At 54.1% G+C, this 25,084-nt stretch overlaps 1 protein-coding gene across 1 annotated transcript in view; it reads left to right on the forward strand.

The window, feature by feature from the left end:
* The window catches only part of LOC135264612 (tetratricopeptide repeat protein 28-like), a 197,304-nt gene that overhangs the window by 158,058 nt on the left and 14,162 nt on the right, over positions 1-25,084 (forward strand). Inside the window, 8 exon segments of the mRNA XM_064353349.1 lie at positions 6,342-7,138; positions 7,702-8,246; positions 11,075-11,598; positions 14,880-14,989; positions 16,895-17,024; positions 17,550-17,768; positions 20,334-20,505; positions 24,237-24,377. Of these exon segments, the coding sequence (XP_064209419.1) occupies positions 6,342-7,138; positions 7,702-8,246; positions 11,075-11,598; positions 14,880-14,989; positions 16,895-17,024; positions 17,550-17,768; positions 20,334-20,505; positions 24,237-24,377 (2,638 nt within the window).

Consider the following 25,084-nt stretch of genomic DNA (forward strand, 5'->3'; position numbering starts at 1 on the left):
AGCTTCACCTGCGACGCAGGTGTTGGTGGTAGTATGCCTGGAATAAGCACAGGTCCTCATCCACCAGCCGACACAGGCATATTGGTAGACGCCCGATTGGTTTCACAGGCAGACGTTTAATCAGAAGGCATGACTGAAGAATTAGGACCCGTGCCTTCACGCCTGACCGGGCTGGTAGTAGTGCTCTCTCCCTCTCCCTCTCCCTCTCCCTCTCTCTCTCTCTCTCTGTCTCTCTCTCTCTCTCTCTCTCTCTCTCTCTCTCTCTCCCCCCTCCTCTTTGCCTCCTAATAGTTCTGCTGTGGTGGAGGCGATATTTAATAAAGGCGTGAAAAATAATAATAATGAAAAGCTGTGGTCTCTGAGGCGTGGGGCCGGGAATCGATGGGAAATCGAATCCGATTCGCGGCTTTTACGGGGCGCGGGGTGCCGGCGGGTCTCGTAAGTCATTACGCTTCTGCGGCCGGTCCAGCGGACGCCATTCTGTCTCCGGGCTAAATTAAAAAAAAAAAAAAAAAAACACCTTTTTTTAGCGTTTTTTTTTCAATTTTTCTCTCGTTTGGAACGACAAATTTTGTTCAGTCTCAGCCTCAGTCATCGCCCTCTGTGCTGTCGGTGTGAGGCCCCCCCCTACGTACATTTTTAAAAACACCTTTTTTTAGCGTTTTTTTCCCCCTTTTTCTCTCCAGTTTGGAACAACAAATTTTGCTCAGTCTCAGCCTCAGTCATCGCCCTCTGTGCTGTCGGTGTGAGGCCCCCCCCTACATACATGCACTGAACAGAGAGCCCCCACCACCCCCCCCCCCCTTTAAAAAATGTTTTTGCAACATCGGGGTGCTGTGATGTGGCCAGTCTGAGCAGCAGTGTGGAGCTCCCCGCTCACTCAAGGTTTCGGTCATGGGAGTTTTTCCCTCATGAGAATCGGAGCCCTGTGGGGATTTGTGGTGTAGGGGGCGGGGGGAGGAGTTGGGCGTGAGCACATCCAGCGTGTGTCTCCTGTTCTGTTTCCCCAGTTCCCCCGGCTGTGAGGTGGACATGTGTAGCAGGGGTCGGAGGTCGTGTGAACATCCACTCCGGAATGTGACATCACCCCTGCAGAGGCACTGTGGGTGTGATTGGTTGCCTGAGCCGGGGACCCTGGTGTTTATCTGGGGCTAATCGCGTCTCTGGCTCGTAAAAGCTCACAGCAGCCGACCTGACCCCCTGGAACACCTGTGGCTCTGACATAAGCTGACCCTGCCTACGGGTGTGTGTGTGTGTGTGTGTGTGTGTGTGCTGTGCACTGTGTGCTGTGCGCTGCGTGTGTGTGTGTGTGTGTGTGTGCGTGTGTGTGCGTGTGTGTGCGCTGCGTGCTGCGTGCTGTGCGCTGCGTGGGTGTGTGTGTGTGTATGCGCTGCGTGTGTGTGTGTGGTGTGTGTGTGTGTGTATCACGTGTGGGTGAGACGAAGCAGTGTGTCATGTGTGGATGCGCTGCGTGGTGTGTGCAGGGTGAGTCGCTTCGTATGCAGCATCCGCAGGTGTGTTGCCTCGAAGTGACGGCGCTGCAGGTCCGGATGTGTGGTGTGTGTGTAGCACGGGGGCTGCACAGCGAAAGCAGGAGTCCATTGAAAAGTGGACGCTGTCACGGTGGACGCATAAATCGTCAGGCAGCATCAGGACAGCCCTTAGTCAGCCTGGGTACAAGTGCCTGAACACTCAGGCCGGCTTGTTGTCGTGTGTCTGAACACCCCCACACAGTGCTGCTCCTTCGGGGGGGCAGGTTAATCCAAACTGTGTTAAGGAAGGGTTAAACTGCGGAAGGATTTTGGGGGGGGGGGTACCGGCGGTATCGCCCCCACACAGCCGCGGGACGGCTTTTGTTCTGGGAAATCCTCTTAGCCATCTGCCTCGGGCCTGGACCCCATCGAGCTCGGAGCAATTACACACCAAGTTAGCGGAGCGGCTCGGCACTGCCCAAAAACCACCCCCCCCCCAGCCCCTGAGCCCCCCCCCGCTCCTGCTCTGTGCTTAGGGGTGCAGAAAGAGGAAGTGCCTTTACCTCCTCCTTCCTGTCTGCGCCGTCCGGTCTGATCCATCAGAAACATCAGCCATGAATTTTTTTATTTTATTTGTTATGGGGCTTTTTTTTAAACAGAAAACTGGGACAGGCCTGACCCCTGGAATAGCCAGAAAAGCCGTTTATTGCGCTGTTCTGTCCCGAGTCCCACCGGAATCATTCCCGGCAGTTTTCCGGTGACTGGGTCGACGGATCGCTAGGTCTCCGGCGTCCCGGCCTGGGGGGCTGCTGGGGGGCTGCTGGGGGGGGGATTAGGGGAGATGGCGCTCACGGATCTCAGCGCTGTGTCTATGGACAGGCTCGCTGATGACGGGAGAGTGAAGCGTCATGGCAACAAAAAAAATGGGTGGAGCTGGAACAAAGCTTCCAATCACCAATGGGCTAACTACTTTCAACCATTAAGCAGGTTTATAACCAACGCAGTGATTATTAGTGGCTCTGATCAGTGAGCAACCGGCAGCGAATGGAGGGGATCATTATACTGCCACACACATCTTTGTCAACCTTCTCTTGGTTGGTGATAACAAGCCAGCCCTCCCCCCCTACCCTTGACTCCACATCCGAAGTACCCCCCCCCCCATCCAGTCTGCTTTAGACTCTAGAGCTGCTGCCCTGGGGGGGGGTAGGGGGATCATTCCTGTAAATCAGTGGGAGAGGGAGAGCCTAGAGCCTAATCCTCTTAACCAGCAGTGAGAGGAGTCAGTTTCACAGCTCCTCTCCTGACCTGCAAACCCCCCCCCCAAACACACACACCCCCTCAACACCCCCCCCAAACGCACACACAAAAACACCCCCTCAACACCCCCCCCCCCAACACACACAACACACCCCTCAACATCCCCCCCAACAACACACACAAACACACCCCCTCAGCACCCCCTCCCCCTCACACACACGAACACACCTACCTCCCCAAATACACATACACACCCCCTCAGCACCCCCACACACATACACAACACACACCCCCTCAACACCCCCCCCCACAAACGCACACAAACACACACCCCTCAGACACCACCCCCCTCCCCAAATACACACCCCCCAACACCCCCTCAACACCCCCCCCACACACAACACACAACACACTCCCTCAGCACCACCCCTCCTCCCCAAACACACACACCCACTGAACACCCCCCACCAACACTACTCCCACACACACGCACACATGTGCACACACACACTCACACGCCCACACACACACACACAGGCCCAGGTCATCCTGGCAGTGAGTCACAGAGACACAGCTGTCTGGCTGCACACTCAGCAGATTTTCCCAGCTGTGTTTGAGAAGCAGAGGTCAGCTCCAGCCACACGGGGTCCCCAGCTGTAGCTGATACGCATCACCCTGAGCTCGCTGTGCCTGACCTTCGCACCACCACCCCCCCAGTGAGGGCCCCCCCTCCTCAGCTACTGAAGACCAAGACAGGAAATCCTGTTCCTGGACCTCTTTCCAGCTCCTGCGTTGTGATGTTGTCATTTTTTTAACCTTTAAACTGTCCTTCAGCCATTACATGTGCTGTATATTTGTCCTTCCAAAATTTATAAATGGGGAAAATAATAAAATTTCCTTTTGATGTAAAGTATTTTTGAACAGGGGGACTGGAGGACAAAATTCTTTTAGTGAATAATACCTTCAGATAGACAGCCCGCCACACTGAGCCATGCTAGCGTTTAGCTGGCAGGCTAGCAGAACGATTGGGATGGATAGCATGGAGCAAGCGGATATTCCCGTTTGTTCCAGATGTGTCTGTTTCTCATTCCTACGAGGGAGCGAGATGGATACTGAGCAGGAACAACGATTTTCCGTCACCCTCCCCAAAAACCATGTCCGGGCGTGACCTTTCCCTCAGCCAGGACAGACAGGACGGAGCGTGATTACCCAGAAGGCCTTGCAGAACGACCGTGTGGAGAAATACCGTGTGGTTGGTCATGCAGGCTAATGGGCTGTTGTGCTTATTTCCATGGCTTTCCTTCCTGCTTTTTCAGTCCCGCAGGACGTAAATATAAAGTCTGAGTCACTCTGTGCGTCTGTGTGAGAGTGAAGATTACTCATGCGCTGGTCTCTGGTCTTAACTGAGTCTCCGTGTCTCTGCGCAGTCTGAGCCTGTGTCTCCGTGTCTCTGTGCAGTCTGAGCCTGTGTCTCCGTGTCTCTGTGCAGTCTGAGCCTGAGTCTCCGTGTCTCTGCGCAGCCGTGCAGTCTGAGCCTGCGTGTCTGCGCAGCCGTGCAGTCTGAGCCTGCGTGTCTGCGCAGCCATGCAGTCCAAGATTATCCGGTCACTTCAGTCTATGGTTCTTTAGCGGAAGCTCTAAGTCAGTGATTGTGGCTTCTGTGCTGTTTGTTGTGTGTGTGTGCGTGTGTGTGAGTGTGTGTGTGTGTGTGTGAGTGTGTGTGTGTTCGGCTGTGCCTTAGTTTACTGGCTAATCTTCAGCTTGATTTCAGGATTTGCAAACAAAACAAAACCCTCATTTCCACCTGCTGGCATCCCACAAAGTTTTCTGTGTGTGTGTGTGAACTCACACTGCTCCTCCCCAAAGTCAAACAGGATCATCCCTCCACCCCCCCCCCCCAACCCGCTCCCATCTGTAAAACCTCCCTGCTGTGTTTATCAATGTCACCCCTCTACCCCAAATATTCATCTGCGGGGCAGTTCTGTGGGGCGCGGGGCCTGGCCTGGAGCCGAGAGAGCTGGCGGGTGCTGGGGGGGGGATTAAGGAAAGCAGCTGCATTCTGTCGTAGGTCCCGGGTCCAGCCCCCCCCCCCCACCCTTCCCACCAAATCCAAGCCTGTCGGAGGGGAACATCAGAGCCAAGCACCTAACTGGGTTTTACAGATTTTCGCTAATCTCTCTGGACCTTCTCCGATCGACCCAAAAACAAAAACAGGAACACAATGCAGCGCAGTGAAAAATTAAGCGGATTATTGACCAAAAAAAATGAGTCCCAGTTATAAATTAGTGCCTGGAGAGCTGTCGGGTGGCTGGCTTTTGGGTCTTGAAATTGGCGGCCAATTCAGAAGCCAGGTGAACTGAGATTGAACAAAAAGTGCTGGCAGATTTGCTGGCAGATCCAGGCTGTGTCCGCCACAACCTTCATCCCCCTCCACCCCCCCCCCCGAACGCCTGGTCTCTGTGATCTGTGATCTGCTTCAGCCGCTGAGCTGTAAGTGTACTGAGCCAGATTAATGCTTCCCCTGCACTTTTTATTTTTATTTTTTTAAAAAGCATTTCCATCATAAGTCATCATTATCCCACCAAAACAGTCTTCTGTGCCTCTCTGTGTCCTTCCCTCTCTCTCTCTCTCTCTCTCTCATTGTCTCTATCTCTCTTTCCCTCTCCCTCTCTCTGTCTGTCTCTCTCTCTCTCTCTCTCTATCTCTCTCTCTCATTGTCTCTCCCTCTCTATCTCTGTATCTCTCTCCCTCTCCCTCTCTCTGTCTGTCTCTCTCTCTCATTGTCTCTCCCTCTCTATCTCCGTATCTCTCTCTCTCCCTCTCTCTTTCTCTGTCTCCTCTCTGTGTGCTCGTTCAGGAGACAGGCGGGCCCCGGTGTCATGATTTGTAATTATTATTTTATGGGTAATAGAGTGATACCAGCCATTCCCGAGTCCTTGTTCTTTTCTCCTTCAAAACAAAGAAGAAAAAAAGCGAACAACAAGAACAGCAGCAGCAGCAGCGGCGCATAATGTCTGTACAAAGGCAGGGCCCCGGGAGCGCGTTCTGGAGCTTTGCCAGTTTCTGGATATTTGATATTTGAGATTTTTCATTATTTATTGATTCTTCTGCTCTAATCTCGGCCCAGAGTGCCTTGCGCTGCTTTCCGAAGCTGTCACTCACGCGCTTCTCGCGTCCCGCTGGTGCTCTCCTTCTGTCGAGCTCTCCGTGCTTATGCCAGATTATTATGAAGCGATCGTTAAAGAAAGCGCACGCAGCCATCTGACTCCCCCCCCATCCATTACGCCGGGATTACTGGGTGTTGTAGCGTCTTAAAATATGGATGTTTGTTTTGCCTGTGAAGCGCGCGTGAGTGTTTTTTTTTGTCTTCTCTCTTCTGGAGCACATCTCGCGCCCGTGTGTCGTGGTTCTCCCACCCCGAGTCTCAGCCCAGATGGGCCGGTTAGCGCTGAAAGAATCGGATGGCGGGCGGGCGAGAGAGAGAGAGAGTGAGAGAGCGAGCGAAAGAGAGACAGAGTGAGAGAGCGAGCGGGTGGGCGAGTGAATGAGTGAGAGAGCGAGCAAACGCAGTTTCTGACGGCTTCTCCCCGCCCCTGTCCCTGCGCCCCGCAGGCATCATCCACCAGATGAAGGGGGACTACGAGACCGCGCTGAAGCTGCACAAGGCGCACCTCTCCATCGCCCAGGAGCTGAGCGACTACGCCGCGCAGGGCCGCGCCTACGGCAACATGGGCAACGCCCACAACGCGCTGGGCGCCTTCGACCAGGCCGTGCGCTACCACCGCCAGGAGCTGCAGATCAGCATGGAGGTCAACGACCGCGCCTCGCAGGCCTCCACCCACGGCAACCTGGCGGTGGCCTACCAGGCGCTGGGCGCCCACGACCGCGCCCTCCAGCACTACCAGAACCACCTGGCCATCGCCCGCGAGCTGCGGGACGTCCAGAGCGAGGCGCGGGCGCTGGGGAACCTGGGAAACTTCCACTGCTCCCGGGGCGAGTTCCCTCAGGCCGTGCCCTACTACGAGCAGTACCTGCGCCTGTCCCCCGACCTCCAGGACATGGAGAGCGAGGGCAAGGTGTGCCACAACCTGGGCTACGCCCACTACTGCCTGGGCGGCTACCAGGAGGCGGTCCGGTACTACGAGCAGGACCTGGCGCTGGCCAAGGACCTGCACGACAAGCTGAGCCAGGCCAAGGCCTACTGCAACCTGGGCCTGGCCTTCAAGGCGCTGGGCAACTTCGCCAAGGCCGAGGAGTGCCAGAAGTACCTCCTGTCCCTGGCGCAGTCGCTCGGCAACCAGCAGGCCCGCTTCCGAGCCCTGGGCAACCTGGGCGACATCTTCGTCTGCAAGAAGGACGTGGGCGGGGCCATCCAGTTCTACGAGCAGCAGCTGGCGCTGGCGCACCAGGTCAGAGGTCGTCCGGCCCGGAGACTTGCCCCCAGAATCGTTTAATGCTTTAGCAGGAAGGTTTTTTTGGCAGGGTTCCTTCCTTTTCTTGGGGGCCAGACTCTTTCAAAAAAAAATTTCTTATGGCCCAAACATTTTCCCACTTCCCATTTATAAATCACTGCATGAGTAATATTTACTGTGTGTGTGTGTGTGTGTGTGTGTGTGTGTGTGTATGTAAACCACTAGGTGCATTCTTCAAATGTGAAGATGTGAAATGTATGGCTAATTGCACTGTCACTTCGTGGATACTGTGTAAATGCACACTTTGTTTTTTTAATAAATCTGAACACCCACTACTAATCCTACTATTGGCTGAGATACTAATGGCTGCTCACTGCCAAGCCTTTCTGTGCGTACCTTTGTAAACCACTCTGGATAAGAACACCTGCTGGGTACTTACTGTAGCGGTTACTGTACAATATAGCACTCTTCTTCTGTGGTGGTCGATTCCAGAGGTGTCACTTCAGTCCTCCCGTTACCCGGGCGATGACTGTCTCCCTTCCCTCTGTGTCTCTGGGCAGGTGAAGGAGCGCAAGATGGAGGCGTGCGCGTACGCCGCCCTGGGTGCGGCCTACCGGCTGACTCAGAAGTACGACAAGGCGCTGGGCTACCACACCCAGGAGCTGGAGGTGTACCAGGAGCTGGGCGAGGTCCGGGGCGAGTGCCAGGCCCACGGGCACCTGGCGGCGGTCTACATGGCGCTGGGGAAGTACACCATGGCCTTCAAGTGCTACGAAGAGCAACTCGAGCTGGGCCGGCGGCTGAGGGACCCCGGGGTGGAGGCGCAGGTCTACGGCAACATGGGCATCACCAAGATGAACGTGAACGCCATGGAGGACGCCATCGGCTACCTGGAGCAGCAGCTGGCCACGCTGCAGCAGCTGAGCGGGAACGAGGCCGCGCTGGACCGGGGGCGGGCCTACGGTAACCTGGGCGACTGCTACGAGGCGCTGGGCGACTACGAGGAGGCCGTGAAGTACTACGAGCGCTACCTGACCGCGGCGCAGAGCCTGGGCCGCCCGCAGGACCAGGAGAGGGCCTACCGCGGCCTGGGGAGCGCGCACAGGTTCGAGCCCCGGCCCGGCCCGCCCGGATGCGGTGCCACACGTGTGCAGGGTAGTGATTGGAGGAGTCTCACAAATTCCGTTGAGGGGTGGGGCTTCAACGAGCTGTCAATCACTTTCTCCAGATTTTTCAGATTAAAATGTGTTTTGCTGGCATGGTGTGGATGCATGCGCTTTTTTGGACTTTTGTGCCATTTCAGCACTAAATCACCCGATTCCACGAATGAAGTCCTTAATTTCTGGGCGCAATGAAGGCAGTAGTTAAATCTGGTGGTTTGGTGCTGGGATTGAACAAAATCCCGTTCTTGGGCAACATTTGCGTTTAAAATTCGGCCGTCAGCAGACTCCCTTATCCAGAGCACCTTACTCAGATTACATTCTTAGCTGAAATCCGTTTATACGGCTGGATATTTGTACAAGAAGCAATTCAGCTTATGCACTTTGCCCGAGGGTACAGCGGCTGTGTCCTAGCTGGGAATCGAACCCGCAACCTTTGAGTGACCTCTGGCGTAGGAGGGCGTATCCTTGGATTACTGGGAACCGGTCGGTTGATGTGATTACTGTCTTTAGATGGTTGTGCAGGGCGTGTTTGTCAGTTTGTATTGACCCAGATGGGGGGGGACCCCTGTTCCCAAGGTTACTCACCGCTCCCGGGTTTAAGGCCTCTCTGGCCCTGTAAGCTGCTTTATTGGATCAGCGCTGAGGGCCCAGTCCTTTTACATGGCGGAGTTAGATGGCGGTTGCTGGTGCAGAGGGGCTGTAGGCTCTGTAGGACGTCTCTCTCTCTCGCCCGCCTCTTCACCGTGAGACGCGCCCGCTGCCGTTTGGGCGGAGTCTGTCCCCGGCGCGGAACACGGCTCAGCCGCAGGACCGCTGTTCTGGAATATTCCCTCCCCGAAACACAGGCAAAACGCAAGCAAAACACAGGCATTACAATGAGAACCCCCCCTGCCCCCCCCCCCCCTTCGGTCCCCCTGAGCTGTCAGCCTGACAGGACGCCGTCTCCATCCTCTCTACACCATCCCTCAGTCCCAAGGTCCTGTCAAGACACCGTGTGACAGTAAAACATGTCATCAACACTGCAGCCCCCCCCCTCACACCCTCCTACACCCCTCCCTCCCTCCCCATCACCCCGCTCCTAACCCCACTCCCTCCCCACCTCACCCCCAATCCCCATCCCTTCCCCATCACCAGCCATAGCAGTATTCCCCTTCTACATTCAAAGAAAAACAAAAACACTCCAAAAAAAAAAAAAAAAAAACAATGAAAAGAAGAAGAGAACTCAAACAGGAGTTCATTAGCGAGGCTGAATTAGGAGCTCCGTGTTCCATTCGTACTGGAATGAGGCGGTGCTCCCCGAGCGGAGAAGCGTCCCGCCATCCCCGCCATCCCCGCGATCTCCGCCATCCCCGCCATCCCCGCCATCCCCGCGATCCCCACCATCTCCGCCATCCCCTCTGACTGAACAACATGGTGCACGCTTTTTATTCTCCTTTAATAGAGCGCCACTGCCGGCTCTGTGCGCTGCAATTAGATAATGGAGTCCACGCCCCCCGCCCCCCCCCCCGCGCTCCAGAGCTCAGAGATACGAGCTGCACACGGGCTGCAGATCCGATGCCGTTTCGCCGGGCGATGGAACCGAAACTGCGTTCTCCACTCCTGCGTTCTGGGAATTTGTAGTTCACTGGGATGTTTTAATCTTTCTCCTGCCTTTACTCCACCGTGTTTATTTACACAATATTAACTTTTTTTGTTTTTAAAAAGCATGATGCAGTTTCTGCGTACAGCTCCAGTGTGGAAATACTGTTGTGTTTTTGCCACATTAAAGATTAAAGACTGCGTGCATTTAGAGAGGGAGAATACAGGGTGAGTTAGCGGTGATTCGCTTGGCTTAGTGCTCTGAAGCCCTTTTGTTTTACTGTAATATCCTTGAGCGTCCATTTTGGCTCAATGGAGGTTCATACGTGGCCTGAAGGCCTAGGAGTTTTGGGCATCTGTCCTTTCCTGGTCACACGGCAGCAGATTGTTTTGGAACAACTTGCGCCTCGGCATCAGAGCCGACTCTTCAGAACTCGCGGTGGATGGAATGTGTTGACGTTGGCTTGATGCTAACTGGCACGCGCTTCGCAGGATGAGAAATCTGTTCGGTTTCTCTCGGCTTGTTTTACAAACCGAAACCCTGCTGTCGCGAACATCTGGTTTTTGGGAGCGATGTTGCCATGGCTGCCGACAGGGAGAGTGTGTGCAGGTGTGACGCTGATTCTTCGACACGTCGCGGATCGTTGCTCTCTGTTTAAGATAAATGCAACGTTCTCGGCAAATTGCAGCATAATTGTGGCAAAGAGGCCTTGCATCCTGAACGCACCCCATTTGGCAGAACAGGAGGTTCAGTGAGCTCTATAGCAGTTCACTCCCTATAAGAGCACAGCCAATGAGGAGGGGTCCCTAGGGTTTTGGCCCCGCCCTCTTCCCCTTTTCCCGCCAATCTGACATTTCTATTTAAATTTATGTATTTAGCTGATGCTCTTAGGTGTAAGTACGTATAACAAGACTAGAAAAACAGCCACATTTAATTAATCACAGACAAATCTCAGTCAACTGTAGAAACAAGCACAATTTTTTAAAATACCCCTTTGAGTCTGACTAATAGAATGAGCTGAATTAACGATTGCGTTTGAGCTGGTCCTGTTGTGTGTGCCGCGTGCCTGAAGTTTGTCCGAACAGGAAGTTACATGAGCTCATACTAATTTTCACTGTACACCTGAACAGCCAATAGGAAGTGGCGGAGTGTTTTCTGACCGCGCCCCCTGGGCTCTGTCGCCCCCTGCAGGGCGATGGGCAGCCTGCAGCAGTCGCTGGTGTGCTTCGAGAAGCGGCTGGTGGTGGCGCACGAGCTGGGGGAGAGCGGCACCAAGGCGCAGGCGTACGGCGAGCTGGGCAGCCTGCACAGCCAGCTGGGAAACTGCGAGCAGGCCATTTCCTGCCTGGAGCGGCAGCTGGCCATGGCCCGGGAGACGGCCGACCGTCCGCTGGAGGGCGACGCCAACTGCGGCCTGGGCGCGGTGTACCAGCTGATGGGCGAGTACGAGACGGCGCTGCAGTGCCACGCCCGCGACCTGGAGATCGCCGAGGAGACGGGCAGCGCCGGCTGCCAGGGCCGCGCCTACGGCAACCTGGGCCTCACCTACGAGTCGCTGGGCAACTTCGAGCGCGCCGTGGTGTACCAGGAGCAGCACCTGAGCATCGCCGCGGAGACCAACGACCTGGCCGCCAAGACGCTGGCCTACAGCAGCCTGGGCCGCACCCATCACGCGCTGCAGAACTACGCGCAGGCCGTCATGTACCTGCAGGAGGGTGAGTCACTGTGTGAGTGTGTGTGTGTGAGAGACTGTGTGTGTGTGTGTGTGTGTGTGAGAGACTGAGTGTGTGTGTGAGTGTGTGTGTGTGTGTGTGTGACTGTGTGTGAGAGACTGTGTGTGTGTGTGTGTGTGTGTGTGTGTGTGTGTGACTGTGTGTGTGTGTGTGAGAGACTGTGTGTGAGGACTGTGTGTGTGTGTGTGTGTGTGTGTGTGTGTGTGTGTGTGTGTCTGTGTGTGTGTGTGTGTGTGTGTGTGTGTGTGTGTGAGAGAGACTGTGTGTGTGTGTGTGTGTGTGTGTAGAGAGGACTAGTGGTGGCCTGTGGTGAGAAGAGGCGAGTGTACCTGCAGGGGTGAGTCAGGACGTGTGTGTGTGTGTGTGTGTGCGTGCTGGTGTCTCCTTCCTCTATCGATTCGCTAACGGATGCTGTAAAAATAACGGCCGGGGCGAGCCTCCGGACGCCCGATCCCGCGATGGCGGTAACGATGGCGGTGGCGATGGCGATGGCGGTAACGATGGCAGGCGCTCGTAAAGCTGCGCAGAGGCGCTCAGGAGCGCCCCCTGGCAGGACTTTTTCTGAACTGCTGAACTGCTGAACTGCTGCTTTTTTTTTTGTTTCCAATTATTTTGAAGCTGAATTTTTGTGACAGTATGTTGTTGCTGTGTTTTCCTGTCCTTTTTGGGCCTGGATTGTATGTGTGTGTGTGTATGTGTGTGTGAGACTCAACCATAACTTGTTATTAATCCATTTTCAGTGTTCCATTAGAACTCTCTGCTCAGGTGAAACAGAAAAAAAGTGTTTATACTCGTCCTCTATAACAGAAGCCAGACTTTGTTTAGAATGATTAATTAGTCCCCGATTTCTTTTTGCACAAGAACAAGAGTCAGAATTATTAATATCGTAATTATTAATGTGCTTCCCAGATGCGCGTTTCCACGGTAACCCGCGTGGGTTGTGCGTCGCGCTTTGCTTTGCCCCAGCTCGCGCAGCTGTTCTCTGTTTGTGCTGGAGCGGATCTGGACCCTCGCTCACGGGTACGAAAATAAGTGCCGGCCTGGGATTTGAACCTGCAACCCCCCCCCCCCCTTTTTTTTTGATGAAGCGACCTGACCTCTGCCCTCAGCGCGAGAGTCATGTGACCCGGGGGAACGGGAGCGTTCCAGAACGTTCCAGCTCAATCAGGAAGTGCAGATGTGCAGACCCTGAATCAGGGCCTCATCACCAGCGCACACAGACGTCAGGCGGCTTTGCACTTCGTACAGAGAATGTTCCGTAGTGAAGCCGAAGGGCCCCCCGCTCCGCTTTGTTTAATATAATTTTCAAGTCATTATCTCGTTCTCTGTCTCTCACGGGGAGACAGGTGGGCAGGGGCAGGATGGGGGGGGGCGGGGGGGGACCTGTTGACATTGAAATATGGCACGATGCCAGCGTTTGATCTATATCAGGGCCTGTAACCTTGGGAGGGGGACCGGGGGTGACCCCCCTCCCCCCTCCACCCCCCCACTGCTCTGTTAATCACAGCTACCCCAAAATTACCCAGCAGAGCCTCCTTGTTCTCCGTGGTTCGGGGGCGGGTGTGGGGGTTGTTTGGGGGGGGGTGGGGGGGTGGGCGGAAAGGCCAGCCCTGTGCAGATAGATGAGTCTCCGTCACTGAGCTGGCTTTAAAAAGGGCACTGCCACCTTCGTCCCTGACAGCCAATTAATTCTGACTGACCTACCCAGATGTAAAAAAACTATTTTTTTTTTTAACCTCCTCCCTCCTCCTCCTCCTCATCTCTCTCACCCTCTCTCCATCTCCCTCTTCTCTCTCTCTCCCTCTACCTCTTTTCTGCCCTCTGTCGTTTCATTCCTCTTTCCCTCCTTTTTTCTGGGGCTGTGCTGCGTGTGTGTGTGTGTGTGTGTGTGTGTGGAGTGGGAGTGGGAGTGGGAGTGGGATTAGCTGGAAAGGCTCTAATTAGGAAAGGTGTTTTGCGTGAGTGGCTGCATGTGATCCTGAGGGAGAGACACACTACGCTGTTTACGCTGGTCACCCTGGCGATTTGTGAAATTGCTGATATTTTTACTTTTTTTGGATCTGTCATGGAGTTTGTAATTAGGTGCTTTGTAAGGAGGCGGGGCTTACCCTGACCATCGTAACCCCCTCATTGGTCGTTGCTATGGCGAGTAGCATCACCTTGCAGCACTCCTGGCTACGGATGTCAGTCTGAATAAGGCTGTGTGCTAAAAATACAAACCGAAAATGTGAACAGTTGGCACCAGCGCAGCCCCAGATTTTTATCAAGGACGTGGGACCCGTAACTGAGCCCCCCCCCCGTGAGCCTGGGAATCGTCCCTCTAATCTGCGGCTCGCCCCCCTGCCACAGGACGGGCCCTTAGCCTAGCGTTAGCGCCCAAGGACGCCGACGCGTGAAACATGCAGAGGGGTATTTCACACCGTCTGTGACAGGGTGTTTAAGGCAGCAAGGTCACACCTAATACACACGCTGCGCTGACTGGGCCAGCGCGCTGGCTGCTCATGAATTACAGCATCGTGTTTTCCATGGGTAATGAACGAGGGGAGTATTAAATGCATGCTATTTTAGGAACTTGGCCTTTGCTTTGACTGTGTGTGTGTGTGCGCGTGTGTGTGTGTGTGTGTATGTATGCGCGCACGTGTCTGTGTGTGTGTGTGTGCTTGTATTTCTCCTGTTTGCGTTTGTATGGACACGTGTGTGTGTGTGTGTGTGTGTGTGTGTGTGCATGTATATGTATGCGCGCACGTGTCTGTGTGTGTGTGTGTGTCTGTGTGTGTGTGTGTATGTATTCGCGCACGTGTCTGTGTGTGTGTGTGTGTGTGGGTATGTGAGCGCGCACGTGTCTGTGTGTCTGTGTGTGTGTGTGTGCTTGTATTTCTCCTGTTTGTGTCTGCTACGAGGTTGGTGCTGTTTGGTGTTTGTTTTGAGCACGTTTGCGTCCATTTTATGGACTAATGGAGCACTTTGTCTTCACTGGAATATAGATCTCAGCGCCTGACTGTGTAGCCTCCCCATAATCCTGCCGGTCTGTGAGGTGTGCGTGTGTTTGTTCAGTGACCTCGCTGTTGATCGATATTGATTGTGAAGGTACACAGGTTAGAGCTCTCTGGCAGTCCCTCATTGATACTCAGTATGTGAGTTTGTGTGTGTGTGCCTGTGTGTGTGTGCGTGCGTGTGTGCGTGCGTGCGTGTGTGTGTGTGTATGGATGGTCCTCATATTGTATATAAGATGCTGACAGGCCCCGCCCCCGTCCCTCCCCCAGGACTGCGCCTCGCGGAACAGCTGGGCCGCCGCGAAGACGAAGCCAAGATCCGCCACCGCCTGGGCCTGTCGCTGTGGGCCAGCGGGAACCTGGAGGAGGCCCAGCACCAGGTACTGACCTGCGCTAACTTAGCACAGCTGTGCACAGAGCTAACCTGCGCTAACTTAGCACAGCTGTACACAGAGCTAACCTGTGCTAGCTCTGTACACCTGTACACAGAGCTAACCTGTGCTAGCTCATGCACCTGTACACATGCTAACCTGTGCTAGCTCATGCACCTGTACACGGAGCTAACCTGCGCTAGCTCATGCACCTGTACACATGCTAACCTGTGCTAGCTCATGCACCTGTACACATGCTAACCTGTGCTAGCTCAGCACTACCGTACACAGATCATACTGTGCTGTAACTCTCTGTAACTCACCTGCACACAAGCGGCTCACTTGAGTTCCTTTGGCTGCTTAGAGAGTCGGGACTCATTTCCCTTCTACCTGGAGAGAGCCGAACACCCCCTGTGTCACTGTCCAGGGATACTGCCCCGCAGAACGCTCCCTCAACGTTTCCCAAACGTTCTTAAAACGCGCGTCAGGAAGCATCGTCCCAAACGTGCGGGGACAGACGCCTGGTGGCCCTGTTCCTCTGGCCTGTGGCTGAGACGCCTGGTGGCCCTGTTCCTCTGGCCTGTGGCTGAGGTGGGACCCTTCATGCCTGATTCCTCAACCTGCTCCACGTGACTATTTCCCGCCGTAGATGAGCTGCGAGGTTTGGATCCCAGCCCTTCAAAATCTTCATTTTGTTATTTTTTTTTTGTCCGGTGTTGGCGTGCGGTACGGGTGGGGTTTGAGTACCTAACGCTGCGGGCTCAGTTTGTTTTCGGTGTTTACCTGGCACTTTGTTTCAGGTTGCCGTAGCGTCTGATCGAGCAGATGGAGCTCGTCAGTTCCGATTTGGGCGCTCTGCCTGAAATCGGGTCCGCCGCTCGTTCTGCGAGAGAGCGGGAGGAGTCTGCTTCTCCGACGCTCGTACGCAAATCCCCGCTCTTCAGCCCGCTTCTACGCACAGGCTTCGCTTGGCGTCGTCCTCTGTGTCCTGCACACACATTGTACCTCACTGCCTCGGTCATTTGGGGCTCCCCCACCCACACTCAGAGCGGTTTCACAGACACAGATTAAGATTAGTCCTGGACTCAATCGAGTTTTCTGTGGAGAATCGCCATTCAGAATTAATCTGAGCGCGTGAAGCTGGCCCTCAGTGTAACTGCCCCTCAGGCACGTTTCCCCTTGTTTTTCTGCTATAATCCCTCGTGGGTGTGCAGCTGGAGACTGTGGTGTCTTTGCTCGGTAAGCTAAGAGGTGTGGGAGGGGAGATCAGACCCATCCCGATGGGAGCTGACCCGTAAGGTGCCTCACTGTAAAAGGCACTGATCCTGGATCAGGTTTCCCCTGTCAGTGTCCTGACCTTATCCATTATGAGGTAAACAGCAGAACTGATCCCAGGGTCAGGGCCCATATCCTGAAAGAGTTCCGGAGTATGAGTGCTGGTGTCGGGTTCAGTCCTGGCTGGGCGAGGGCTGGCTGGCTCTGACTGACCCTCTCACACAGGAGCCTCCTCTCCAGCCTGGCTCTGACTGACCCTCTCACACAGGAGCCTCCTCTCCAGCCTGGCTTCAGAGCCCATGAAAGGGGTTTAGCCGTTTCCACGGTGAACTGCCGCTGGCTTCAGGTGCCTCCCGCAGCGAGGAGGGCTGCTGCCATCTGGTGGTCAAGCCCCGGTAACGCAGGCATTCGGCCCATAGCGGTGGTCAGAAAGCACTGGTACTGTAACCGCACCTGTGAGGTTTGGAGATGTGAGGCGGGCCTGACGACTGCCTGTCTGTCTGTCTGTCCGTCCGTCTGTCTTTCTGTCTGTCTGACTGTCTGACTGTCTGTCTGTCTGTCTGTCTGTCTGTCTGTCTGTCTGTCTGTCTGTCTGTCTGTCTGTCTGACTGTCTGTCTGTCTGTCTGTCTGCTCCACAGCTGTACCGGGCGTCGGTGTTGTTTGAGACGATTCGGCACGAGGCCCAGCACAGCACCGACTACAAGCTGTCCCTGTTCGACCTGCAGACCTCCTCCTACCAGGCCCTCCAGAGAGTCCTCGTGAGCCTGGGTATGATTTCTCACTCTCTCCCTCTCTCTCTTGCTCTCTCTTACTCTCTGTCACTCCTTCTCTCTCTAGCTCTCTATCTCTATATCTCTTTCTCTCTCTCTTTATCTCTCTCTTGCTCTCTGTCACTCTCTCTCACTCCTTCTCTCTCTAGCTCTCTATCTCTATATCTCTATCACTCTCTCTTTCTCCCCCTCCCTCTCTCTCTCGCTCTCTCTCTCACTCCGCATGTGTTTTTCATCCGCTTTCTCTGCCTTCTCTCCTTCCACTTGCTTTGTGGATCCAGCAGCCTCCTGTCCTTGGCTGGTTTGGATTGTGATGTGTTGTCATTGTTACGGGCCAATAATTCCATAAAAATCATTCTTTTCTCAAAATATTTTTGTGCATGGAGAACGAGCAGCGTGTTTATTTTGCTCGGTGTGAGGTTGTCACAAGAGCTGTGTACCGTGAAAGTGTTTCATATTCATTTTAAAGGAGATGCTTTGTCCCCCCGCCCCCATGTTCCCGCGACTCTGCCCCCTCCCCCAGGTCACCATGACGAGGCGCTGGCCGTGGCAGAGCGGGGTCGAACCCGGGCCTTTGCGGACCTGCTGGTGGAGCGGCAGACGGGCCAGCAGGACTCGGACCCGTACACACCGGTGACGGTGGAGCGCGTGCTGGACATGGTCAACGGACAGCGGGCGCTGGTGCTCTACTTCTCCCTGGCCGCCGGGTACCTGTACAGCTGGCTGCTCGCACCTGCAGCAGGTGAGCGGGCCGAGAGGGGGATACTGCACCGCTCTACCAGTCTGTCCGCTCTACCTGTCTGTCCACTCTACCTGTCTGTCCGCTCTACCTGTCTGTCCGCTCTACCTGTCTGTCCGCTCTACCTGTCTGTCTGCTCTACCACTCTACCTGTCGCTCTACGTCTTCACCTGCTCTACCTGTCTGTCCGCTCTACCTGTCTGTCCGCTCTACCTGTCTGTCTGCTCTACCTGTGTATCTGCTCTGTCGCTCTATCGCTCTATCACTCTGTCACTCTGTCTTCTCTATCGCTCCACTGCTCTACCTGTGTATCTGCTCTACCTGTCTGTCAGCTCTACTTGTGTGTCTGCTCTGTCACTCTATCCCTGTGTCTGCTTAATCCATCTACAGCTCTACCATCAGCTGTGTGTAGTGCACGCTCATTGCTTAGCTGGTCAGTGTGCTTGGCTCAGTGTGGGGTCTGTCTGAGCAAGACTGTCTTTGGGCACTGTTGGAGACATATGCACACGCACGCACGCACGCTCATGCACACTCACACAGACACACACACACAGACAGACACATGCACACACATACAAACATGCAGACACACACACATACATGCAGACAAATGCAAACACACACACACAGACACAGGCTCTCTCATATACACACACACACACACGCACGCACACAGGCTCTCTCATACACACACACACACACATGCTGGTGTATCTGATCTTTGGCTGTTGTTATTGGCTGTTCTCCTAATGAAGGCAACCCCCTCTCCCCTGCAGCTCGCATCTGCTAGTGCAGCTTGGGGGGGTGGGGGGTGGGGGTGGGGGGGTGACAAAGAGCCAGCACCACCTGTTTCTGCGCTATAGGCACAGACCAGCCCCCTCCCTTTCTCACACATGCACTCACACACTCACACACGCATGCACACACATACACGCAAACACACACACACACACACACACACACACACACGTACTCACTCATGCATGTACTGACACACGACACACACTTACAATTATGCGCATATTATACACACTTCCATACACTGACATACACACTGACGGACACACACCACATGGACCTAACCCCCCCCCCCTTCATTCGATGTGTGAAACAGCAATAACCTTTAGCATTGCGAGTCCCCCTTCCTATCAACATTAGCATTAGCATTATGAGTCCCCTCAGTTTCAGCATTACATTACCATTAGCGTTGTGAGTGCATTGTATTAGCATCGTAAGTGTCCTCAGTTGCAGCATTAGCATTAGCATTGTGAATTAGCCCGAACTAGCAGCATTAGCGTTCTTATGCAGCGGCATTAGCATTAGTGTAAGACTTGCGAATGCCCTCAGTAGCAGATTGTGTAAGTTATGAAGAGGCAGCGGGTCAGTTTTTATTTAATTCCAGCCCCAGACGGAGCCGGGGAGCTGGACCGAGGCGTGTGCCGCGCGCCATGTGGTGGCGCAGGAGGGTAAATGAACATGCTGGCGGCTTGTTTGTCCTCAAACGGAGCGGCGCCGCTAAGGGGCTAATGGCTGTCTGAGCGGCGGCCATCTTTACTCGCATTAGGAAGGGAGGAGCCCCAACCCCCTCACACAGAGCAATCTGTCCCTAACCCAACCCCCTCACACAGAGCAATCTGTCCCTAACCCAACCCCCTCACACAGAGCAATCTGTCCCTAACCCAACCCCCTCACACAGAGCAATCTGTCCCTAACCCAACCCCCTCACACAGAGCAATCTGTCCCTAACACACATGCACGCGCACACACACACACGTGCGCGCACACACACACACACATACATGCATACACAGACTCACACACACGCACACACACACTCACACACACACGCGCACACACGCACACACACACACACACACACACATACACACACACATACATGCATACACAGACTCACACACACGCGCACACACACACTCACAACACACACACTCACACACAAACACATACACACACATACATGCATACACATACACACACACATACACACACACACACATACACACACACACGCACACGCACACACACACACACATGCGCACGCGCACACGCACACGCACACACACACACACACTCACACACACACACACACTTTCACACACACGCACACACACACACACGCATACATGCATACACACACACACACACACACACTCACACACACACACACACACACACTCACTCTCACACACACACACACACACACACTCACTCTCATTGCTGTACATTTAGCTGTAGAAACAGTAAGTGTGAATGATGCTTGGCTCTCAGTTAGTTGGGGTGAAAGGGAATTGGATCACAGGGGGAGAGGAAGGCTGGTTCTGTGACTCTAATTACTCTCTAATTATCCCTCTCTTCTTTCCCTTCGCCTATGATCTCCATCCCAATTCCCTTCCCTTCCATAATCCCTCCATCGTCCTCTCCATCCTTATTCTCTCCATTCCTCTGTACCTCTCTTCGTCTCGCTTCTCTTCATTATTCCACTCTTCCATTCTGGCTCCTCCTCTCCCATTCTCTCCATTTGTTCACCCCTCTCTCCATCCTGTGCAGGTATACTGAAGTTCCACGAGGTGTACCTGGGAGAGGGCGTGTCGGAGGGCGGGGTCGAGTTCCAGGAGGGAAGCGGGGTGGGGCTGCAGGGCGGGGGGGGGTGTGGATCCTCCCTGGAACAGCACATCACCAATGCCAGGGAGGCCCTGGGCGTGGACTCCTACTACAGCAGGTAAGACACGCCTCTCACAGCCCTGACCCCGCCCCCTTTCCCCCTGACCCTGCCCCATCTCTTCTTTGACCCCACCCTATCTCTGTCTTGACGCCCCTCCCCTGACCCCGCCCCCTCTCTTATCTGACCCTGCCCCATCGCTCCCCTGACCTCACCCCATCTCCCCCATGCCCCATCCCTTCTTTCCCCTGGCCCTGCCCCATCTCACCATGCCCCACCCCCTCTCTCCCCTGACCCCGCCCTATCTCTTACCATGCCAGGGGCCCTCTCTGCAAATCACAGACTACAGCTCACACAGCCTGCTAATCATGGCCTGGAACTTGCACAGCCCAAATCGCCCAAATCACACCGCCTGTAAATCACACCCGCAAAGACAGCATGCAGGCCTGGGGGGTGGACACGTTTTTGAGCGCTCTTTCCCAGCTGTTGTGCAGACCTCCCCTCTTGGTTTCACCTCTGACTGGACAGTTCACTGCGATTTCCTGCATAGAGCTGGTTATGCAGACAGCGCAGCTTCCATTGGAGCTCTTCACAATGTGTCAGCAGTGCTGGCTCTCCAGAGCGCTCGCTGGCGTGTGTGTGTCATTACCGCTGCTCTCGAACCCTACAGCGCGTCCTCCCGCGCTCCCCCGGGCTCTCAGGACAAGTGCTAAATTTAATGTAAATGCAATTTAATGCGAGGAGGACCGGTCTGCCACTTGAACTGAATTCAGAGGCCGGTGCTGTAGACAAAATTTCACAATTCACGAAAACCGCAATGGGAACAATTTTTTTCTCGTTGTGTGTGTGTGTGTGTGTGTGTGGGTGGGTGGGTGAGGGGGGAGTCTTTGTTGAGGGCCCTCAGATTGCAGTAGGAGAGAGGGAGGAGGGGAGAGAGCGGAGGGGAGAGGGAGGGAGTAGGAGAGAGAGAGAGAGAGGGAGGAGGGGAGAGAGCAGAGGGGAGAGGGAAGGAGGAGGAGAGAGAGAGAGGGAGGAGGGGAGAGAGAGGGAGGGAGAAGGAAAGAGAGTAGAGGAGAGAGGGAGGAGAGGGCAGAGAGAGAGAGGGAGGAGAGAGGCAGAGGAGAGAGAGGGAGGAGAGAGGCAGAGGAGAGAGTGACACTCCCTGTGCGGCTCTCTGAGGCAGTGTCTGTATGTCCTCTCCAGCGAAGCGGCTGATTGGTGCAGACGGCCGCCTCACACCTCCGTCAGAACAACCCCGTTCCGTTCCCACCATCAATTATTAAAACGCATTTAAAGCCTCCTCAACACCGCACACAGGGCACGCTCATGTTACAGCATGGGGAAGGAGGGGGGCAGACACACACACACACACATGCGCGCACAAACACACGCACACACACGCGCACACACACACGCACACACAGACAAACATACAAGCACACACACACACACACATGCAGACACACACGCACACACAGACACACACACACACGCACACATACACACACACACACACACATACAATACAGTAACCCCCCCACCCCCTTCCACAAGGAGTTCAGTTGTGTAATTGTGTTTTGTCTGTTTTTGTTAGTCATTCTGTCTTATTATATTTTGTTGCCTTGGAAACAGAGTGTAACATAATGGCAATAAAGCACCTTGAAACTGAAAATGTAAATGTGAACTGAGAAGGAAGAAAGAGAAGATAGAGCGATCGAGGGCCAGTGCTGGAGAGAGAGAGAGAGAAAGTAGGGGCAGTGTAGGAGGGAGATGTTAGAGAAGGTTAGCATTAGAGATTGAGAGATTAATTATTTTAATCTAATCATTAGTCTATGTATTTGTATGTATTTGTTATGTGTTTACTGGTTTATAGTTCATGACATTGTGCTATAGTTTTTATGCATGTATTTTACAGTGCAAAGCTTTGGCAACACACTACAGCCGCAGTGCATTTAGCGGCTCTGAGCTAGCGAGCGGCTCTGTGTTAGTGAGCGGCTCTGAGCTAGCGAGCGGCTCTGAGTTAGCCAGCGGCTCTGAGTTAGCCAGCGGCTCTGAGCTAGCGAGCGGCTCTGTGTTAGTGAGCAGCTCTAAGTGAGCGAGCGGCTCTGAGTTAGCGAGCGGCTCTGTGTTAGCGAGCGGCTCTGAGTTAGCGAGCGGCTCTGTGTTAGCGAGCGGCTCTGTGTTAGCGAGCGGCTCTGAGTTAGCGAGCGGCTCTGTGTTAGCGAGCGGCTCTGTGTTAGCGAGCGGCTCTGTGTTAGCGAGCGGCTCTGTGTTAGTGAGCGGCTCTAAGTGAGCGAGCGGCTCTGTGTTAGCGAGCGGCTCTGTGTTAGCGAGCGGCTCTGTGTTAGCGAGCGGCCGCAGTGCGTTTCGCGGCTCGGTTGCCCTGGCGTGTGTATTAATCAGAGAGAGCGCCGTGAATCCTGCCCACGCCACCCGCTCTCTCTCATCCCTCTCTCTCTCTCTCATCCCTCTCTCTCCCATCCCTGTCTCTCATCCCTCTCTCTCTCTCTCTCTCATCCCGCTCTATTACGGGCTCATTTACCGCGCGGCCGCCAAACCCGCTAGCGCTCTTTACCGCTTCATTGGGCACAATATGCTGCTTCTGAAAACCCCATCCATTAGAGCGGGGGGGGGGGTGAGGGGAGGAGAGAGAAAATGTGATCGAGACTGAGCAACTGAGAGAGGATTATTGTTTTTGCTTTGAGGATATTCGTTATCATTATTATTTTACTGAGCAAATGCATTTGTTCATTTATTAGGATCAGTTTTGCTTTTAAGCTCATAGAATGTGATTAGGATGACGAAAGAGGAAACCTGATACTAGTTCAAAACTCATTCTATTTAGAGGCTTTATGAATATGGGCCTTTATTATTATTATTATTATTACTCATTCTCATTTGGGTAAAGTGTACATTCCCGACGCACCGGCTTATAGAAACGTTCTTTTCCACAGTCCACGCGTATGTGAGCCGTTGAATGTCACTGCGTCGGGATGCTGCAGTGGCGGCAGCAGAAATACAGCCCATAATTTAAACAGCCGGCGCTCCCGGGAGGAGAGAGGCGGAAACTAAAAATAACAAAGCGAAACGGCGCGGTTTGTCGGGGACCGGGCTGAAAAGGCCAGTTCGTAATGAAACTCGCTTCCCCCGAGGCGAAAGATCACCTCGCTGCAGTGTCGGCAGCGCGAGGCACGTGACGCGCGACGGCGCATTATAACGGCCGTCTCCGGTGGCAACAGCGGCTCGTGCTTTTAAAACAAAAGCAGCACGGTTCGAATGTCCTCGCGAATGAAGGAGCGCTCGCGTATCGCGGCTCAAGCCAATTATTAAAACGGCGGAATGTGGTCGCCGCGGAGAATCGTTTAGCGGGTTCTCGCGGTGACTCCAGGCGGCTCGTGCCGCAGTCGCACCTGTGACATCCAGCGCCCTGGCGTAGATAACACACCAGCGAAGTGACTGACTGTTTAAATCGCGGTGACTTAAATTTATTCAGTAGATATCCACTTAGATTTGTGTGCTGTTCTAGATTATAGGTTAGATGGATAATCTCACACAGAACCAGTATTGAAACGAAAATAGATTGAGTTGTAGCCTACTTCTCTCTGTCTCATTTACGCCAGTTTAATTTGTTATTGCTTTTCTGGATTTATAGGTCTTAGTGTCTGTCGAAAGTAAAGAATTGCATGTGCACCTCCATTAAGAACAATGGGAACAATAAAAGTTTCATGTACAAATTCTCAAATTATCCCCCCTCCCTCTCTCTCTCTCTCCCCCCCCTCTCTCTCTCTCAGGGGTTGCTCTAGCAGTGAGACAGAGAGTGAAGCTGGTGATCTTTTGGATCAGCAGTTTGAGGAGCTGAACAACAAGCTGAACTCAGTGACCGACCCCACGGGCTTCCTCCGCATGGTCTCCAGGAACAACCTGTTCAACAGGTGAGACACGACCGCCCCCCCCTGATCCAGACACAACCTGTTCAACAGGTGAGACACGACCCCCCCCCAATCCAGACACAACCTGTTCAACAGGTGAGACGACCCATCCACCAACCATCAATGGGAGACCCAGCCATCCAGACACAACTTATTCAATAGGTGAGGCACGGCCCTCTCCAGGTAATGAAAGAAGTAAGGACCTCAGGAGTCGTGCGAGCAACAAACACTATTATATCCCTACGGACCGCATCCCTCCCACGTCCCTGAGCGACGTGAAGCCCATTATGCTCCGCCCCTGTGGGGCTGCTGGCCGCAGTTGACACCGGCACTGGCCGGATTTGGATTCAAGACCAGGGTGCTCAATCATGCAAGCGGTGCTTTTACCGAGTGAGCCACCCAGCAATCCCCCCCATTTCAGTTTTTAAAGACACCCCCTGTAAAAAAAAAAAAACCTGTCACCAGTTTCACGCTCTTCAGAATATATGTGTCTCCTCACAACTGTCAAAACAACTGTTGGAAACATCTGTGTCTTTCTTCACCCCTGTCAAAACCTTCCTCTCTCCCTCCCTCTCTCTGTCCTCACACCTGTTAATACCGCTCGTTTTCCGCACGCTGCGATCACAACACCTGTCTTTCTCCTCTGATTTAAAAAACACCCACCGCCCTGCCTGACGCCTGTTAAATCTCCTGGGCGCACATCAGAAATG

The sequence above is a fragment of the Anguilla rostrata genome, chromosome 10 (genome assembly GCF_018555375.3).
Source record: "Anguilla rostrata isolate EN2019 chromosome 10, ASM1855537v3, whole genome shotgun sequence".
NCBI classification, from domain to species: Eukaryota; Metazoa; Chordata; class Actinopteri; order Anguilliformes; family Anguillidae; genus Anguilla; species Anguilla rostrata.